The following is a 5458-nucleotide window of genomic DNA, read 5'->3' as shown; positions in this document are numbered from 1 at the left end:
TTTCCCCCAATTCTTGGTGGTTTCCCCCAATTCTTGGTGGTTTCCCCCAATTCTTGGTGGTTTCCCAGCAATTCTTGGTGGTTTCTCCCAATTCTTGGTTTTTTTCCCCCAATTCTGGTCCTATAAGTGGCCGCCAGGCAGGTGGCTGCCCCTGTTTCCCCCAGTTCTTCTTGGTTTCCCCCAATTCTGGTCCTACATGTGGCCACCAGGCAGATGACCGCCCCGGTTTCCCCCAATTCTTGTGGTTTCTCCCCAATTCTGGTCCTAAAAGTGGCCACCAGGCAGATGACCGCCCCGGTTTCCCCCAATTCTTGGTGGTTTCCCCCAATTCTTGGTGGTTTCTCCCCCAATTCTGGTCCTAAAAGTGGCCACCAGGCAGATGACCACTGTGGTTTCCCTCAATTCTTGCTGTTTTCCCCCAATTCTGGTCCTACAAGTGGCCACCAGGCAGATGACCGCCCCGGTTTCCCCCCAGTTCTTGTTGTTTTCCCCCCAGTTCTTGTTGGTTTCCCCCCAGTTCTTGGTGGTTTCCCCCCAATTCTTGGTGGTTTCCCCCAATTCTTGTTTTTTTTTCCCCCAATTCTGGTCCTAAAAGTGGCCGCCAGGCAGGTAGCTGCCCCGGTTTCCCCCAATTCTTCTTGTTTTCCCCCAATTCTGGTCCTACAAGTGGCCACCAGGCAGATGGTCACCCCCGTGGTCACATCCCTGCTGGCAGGACCCGTTCCCTGCCTCCACGTTGTGCAAGGGGGAGAAATTAAGGAGAAATTAAGGGCCCTGGGGGAGGGGGGACCGTGAGGCCAGGATTAGCCGCCTTGTCCCGGGATTAGCCGCCTTGTCCCGCTCTTGCTCCTGCCTTTCAGCCCGGCTTTTGTAGCCCGCATTCCTGCCTAATGGAGGTGGTGCGCCTCCTTAACATGTCAATGGGAGCTGCGGGGAGGAGGAACAAGCTCCAGCTTTGTCTGGACAAGCCGGGTCCTATCGGGGCTCGCTATCGCACGGAGAGCTTCAAGGCAGGGCCAAAATTCCGGGGGCAAAGGAGGGTTTTGGCAGCGGGTGCCTGGCACCAGCCGCTCGCGCCGGAGCGGATGCTGGGGCCAGCTTTGATGTTCAATCCAACGTCTCGGAGCTTCAGGAGGGGAAAAGGGAAGCTCGGCTCTTTCCAGAAGATCCGACGGGACGAAGCATCCTGAAATTCAGGACTAAGCTGCAGCCCGGCGCGCGCTCAGTGCAGATCCAGCTGGAAAAGCAGCAGCGGGATGGCAGGTGGATAAGCTGCGGTGTCGGAGCCTTCCCTTCAAACTTGGCTTGCTTTCCGGAGACCAACGGCTCCGGATATCTCAGAGCTGCCCTAGGTTTTGCTCCTGGCCCTAGGTTTTGCTCCTGTTGTGGCTTCCCGGCACTTGGGTGACGTGGAGCCATGTTCGGTCCTTCTGCAGCGCGATTCCGTTCAGTTCTTCCACAATTCCGTTCAGTTCTTCCACAATTCCGTTCAGTTCTTCCATGTTTTCTTTGCATTCCAGCTCCCAAATTCCTCACAAAGCTCCTTTGCTCTGCCCTTCCGCGGGCTGGGACTATTTTGCAGCTTCCCATGGTGAAATATTCCCATTTGTCCGACCTGTGAGTATCACACCAGGCTTTCCCCGCCAGCACCTGGATTGCTCTGGCCAAGGACCGAACGGGCGCTGTTGGTTGCCGCTTCTCCCGATGACTTCACCTGCCTCTCCCAGTTCCCAGGAGAGGAGGGATCGAGGGATCGGCTCCTTCCTGCCCAAATGCTCCGAGAAACGCCCTAGGTTGAGCCGCCTGTTTTGGCCAACCGGAGCAGAGCTGGCGACCGAGGCAGGGCCTGTAGGCCTGGACCTTTCGGGCCATCCTCACAACTCTCCGTGGTCCTGCCGTGCTTGTCCGGCCCTCTCGGATGTGGTGGCTGCCGTAGGGCTTCCCAACGGGGGGTCTTCTCCAGAGGTAGCTCTCCCATGAGGCATCGTGCCCTGCTCATCGGAGCCCTCTAGACCAGGGCCCGCGAGGAGTTTCTCCATTTCTGTAGCTAATTTGGGAAGGAAATTGGTGTTGGACCAGCCTGTTGGACGTTCTGCCCCATGGGGCTGCTGCAGAGGTTGTCTTCTCATGGCGGTGGCTCTAGAGGCTTCTGAAAGCAGCCGGCCTGGATCAGATCCCCCTCCCATGACAGCGACGTTGACCATGGAGATGGTGCCTTTGGGAAGAGGTTGCGTTTAGAACCTTCCTCCCTGGGCTGTGCCCTTGGTTTGGGCACTCGGAGCAACCAGAGCAGCGGGGGCTTCCCATTCCTCCTCCATTTCACCCCGATGTGAAGGGGTGAGGTTGGGCGAGGCGAGGTTGAACCTCGGGAGCTGGAGGGAGGCCCTGAAGCAGCTGCAGGCCCCAGGAGCCCGTCGCAGCCCGGGCCGTGCGTGCGGGGAGGAACCGCACGGCGTTGAGCCCAGAGACTGGGCAGGGTCTGGAGACCAGAGTTACTGGTGAGCGTTGAACACGCACGGCCTGTCCTCCTTCGTCCTGGGCCTGCTGGGCCTCCTGGGCCTCTTGGGCCTCTTGGGCCTCCTGATCTCTCTGTGGCTGAGAAAGCAGAGCCCAGAGCCCAGTTTCCCCTATATCCGCTCGCTGAGCTGGGTTTTAACCTGCCAGCCCTGGGGTAAAAACCTACCCGCGTTGGAGGCCTGAGGAGGCCCCGAGGCTGGAGGTGCGTCTGTATGTGACAGCCTCCGTACGGAGGTGCCTCCGTGTGTGCAGAGGCCCAGTGGCTACCTGCTAGGTCTACGCTAATGATATAATAAATAATTTAGCAATAATTAGAAGTTATTTATGCCACGGAGCTGTGGGATGTCCGTGCGGGCGCCGCATCCCTTGGGAAAGGCCTCGCGGGGCGCCGCTGGAGCGAGCTGAGGTAGGTTGAGCGGAGGCCGGGCTGGGAGCCGCCGGACCTCGCTCTTTGGGGCTGGAGGCTGGACCGGGCCTGCTGCCGGGATCCAGAGCTGCCGCTCGCTCCGGGAAAAGGGAGTGGATTAGGGAAGCTGAGGAAGGCCGAGGCTGAGGAAGGCCGAGGCTGAGGAAGGCCGGGCCTGTGCAGTCCTGAGCAGCCTCCCTGGGCAGTGCCTCTGCCCTCCAGGTGCCCTTGAAGTGCTGCCCACCCGCGGCCCATTCTTCTTGGGGACCAAGAGGTGCTGCGAGGGGGACCATGGGGCTCCCTGGTGAGCTGTCAAGGTGGTGGCTTTCAAGCGTCGAGGATTTCTTGGGGCCTTCGCGCTGGGGAATTGGTGTTTAAGCTCCCTGCTGTCCCAGCCTGACTGCAGCCCTCCTTGGAAGGGCACCTAGTGCCCCTGCACGGTCACAGCGTCACTTGCGTCACTTCTCCTTCCTCGTGGCAAATCTTGAGGGGCGGTGGCTGCGGGGGCAGCAGGATCGGGGTGTGCGATGGACAAGAGGTGGACGGGGAGATGTGGGGTGGATGGGGAGGTGTGTGGTGGATGGGGAGATGTGGAGTGGACGGGGAGATGCGGGGTGGACAGGGAGGTGGATCTTGTTCCTTGAGGTTCACCAAAGAAAGACCCCCAAAGCTCTTGCTCTTACTCCTGGTTGCCCTACCCCAAAGAGCTGATAGAAAGACGACGGTGGGGCTGGTGGCCCTCTGTCCAGCCAAGGGAGGTCTCTACGAGCCAACTAGCCCATCAGACATCATCACTAACATGCTGCTCTGGTGTCTTTTGCTTCATCAGGTTCCGGAGAGTCCTAGGATGAGGCTCCTGTGAGGCCCCCCCGGCCCTGCTGCGGCTTCCGTGCGGCCCCCGCGCGCGGCGGGAGACGCGACGTCGCTGGACAGCATGAGCCTGGCCCGCGGGGCGCCACCCGCCTGCCGGGGGAGGACTTGGCTCTCCGTGCTGCTGCTGGCGGCCTCCGTGCGTGGCCGCTGGCCCGGCGAGCCCGCGGAGGCGCTGCGGGACTGGGAGAACCAGCTGGAGGCCTCCATGCACTCGGCGCTCTCCGACTTCCGAGAGAGCGTCCCGGCCGTCGTGGGCATCCCCGACAGCTCCGCCGTCGTGGGCCGCTTCTTCAGGGTCAGCATCCCCATGGATTTAATTGCTTCCCACGGAGAAATGGTCCAGGTGAGTGGTGGCATTCCCCGAGGTTGGCTTTCGGCCTCCCGTGTGTGGGACCTGCTGATAGGATGGGTCACAAGGGGGACTACGAGGCAGCCTTGGGAGCTTGTAGGGCTTGCAGAAGAAGGATGGAAGAAAATCCCTTTTCTCGCCTGGTTACAAAGCTCCTTCTCTCTGCAGTAGACTTGGAGGCCTCTTTCCTAAGCGGTGGAAAGAGACCTTGGAGACCTCTTTCCTAAGCGGTGATCCGTCTGCTTGGTGGGCTCTGTTTAACCTGGAGCATCCAGCCCCAGGAATATTGGACACGTTGACCCGAGGGGGAGATGTTGCCTCGGGATCTGGGACTGTAGCTCCGACACCGGCAATTTTTATGGCCATAAAATATTGTTAGATGGGTCTCCTGCTGCAAGGAGGGCTCTGGAGCACCTGTGACAGCCTCTCCTGGCCCTGTACCCGGGTCTTTTTGGGGCAAGATGGGTACCTTTTGGCAACCTACCCTCAGGCTCCTGGTCACACCTGAAAAAGTGACTTTTGAGGATGAGTGCTGATAGCAAGAAAATGTCAAACTAGCCTGGAAAGAGGGTTTAGAGACACCTCCAAACCTATGTTGGCCAACCGGCTGCTTGCCCAGCTCGGGCGAGTCTGGGTTTAAGTGGAAAAAAATGGAAGTTTGGGAAGAAGTTTTCCAGTTTTGCCAAACTTCCCTAGCGAGCAAAATGGGAAACTATATTTTTTATTTGCTTATTGCTTGGGGAGGGAGGGGTGAGACCAGCAAGCCCTTGTGTTCTAGAAGATCAGAGGGAGATGGAGAGCCAGTCAAAAGGCAGCTCTGCTTCCCCTTGAAGGCGGTTTGGCTTTAGATGTGTCGGCGCTGGCCTTCGTCCCATGGGGAGGAGGAGGAGGAGGGCAGCGCCGGCGCCCTGGGCTTAGGGCAGCTGGAGAAGGGGCCGCCCACGCTGGTTCTCCTCTAAAAACGGTGCCGTTCGCTTGACTTCGAAGCGGTGGTGGCCTCGAGCGTTCAGCGGTAAGCATGGTGGCCACCGCGCCGTGGTCAGTGTCCTTGAAAGGAGCAGCCCCTTCTGCTGGACCTGTAGGAACAAGAAGGTTCTTGAGGGTCGCTGGGTTCCCCCGGTCCTACCCCTGCCGTGTGGATCTCCCTGCTCCGTATTGCAGCGAAGGCTGGGGCAGCTTTGCCCTCTGCTTGGAAATCCCTTGGATTTGGGAAGGGATCGAGATGTTCTGAAAGGGCTTTTCAAGATCTTTGGAAGGGTTTTCAAGATCTTTGGAAGGGTTTTCAAGATCTTTGGAAGGGTTTTCAAGATCTT

At 59.0% G+C, this 5458-nt stretch overlaps 2 protein-coding genes across 2 annotated transcripts in view; one reads left to right on the top strand and one right to left on the bottom strand.

The window, feature by feature from the left end:
• The window catches only part of MST1 (macrophage stimulating 1), a 19614-nt gene extending 18112 nt beyond the window's left edge, over positions 1-1502 (bottom strand). The window contains exon 1 of the mRNA XM_026041531.1: positions 1401-1502. Coding sequence (XP_025897316.1) covers positions 1401-1502 — 102 coding nt within the window. The remainder of the gene's footprint in view (positions 1-1400) is intronic.
• DAG1 (dystroglycan 1) overlaps positions 1-5458 on the top strand; it is a 25054-nt gene that overhangs the window by 9064 nt on the left and 10532 nt on the right. Inside the window, exon 4 of the mRNA XM_026041525.1 lies at positions 3753-4139. Coding sequence (XP_025897310.1) covers positions 3858-4139 — 282 coding nt within the window. The 5' untranslated portion in view covers positions 3753-3857. The remainder of the gene's footprint in view (positions 1-3752; positions 4140-5458) is intronic.

The sequence above is a fragment of the Nothoprocta perdicaria genome, unplaced genomic scaffold (assembly GCF_003342845.1).
Source record: "Nothoprocta perdicaria isolate Ctin4 unplaced genomic scaffold, notPer1 scaffold_287, whole genome shotgun sequence".
Classification (NCBI taxonomy): domain Eukaryota; kingdom Metazoa; phylum Chordata; class Aves; order Tinamiformes; family Tinamidae; genus Nothoprocta; species Nothoprocta perdicaria.
This window is presented reverse-complemented; position numbering and strand designations above follow the sequence as displayed.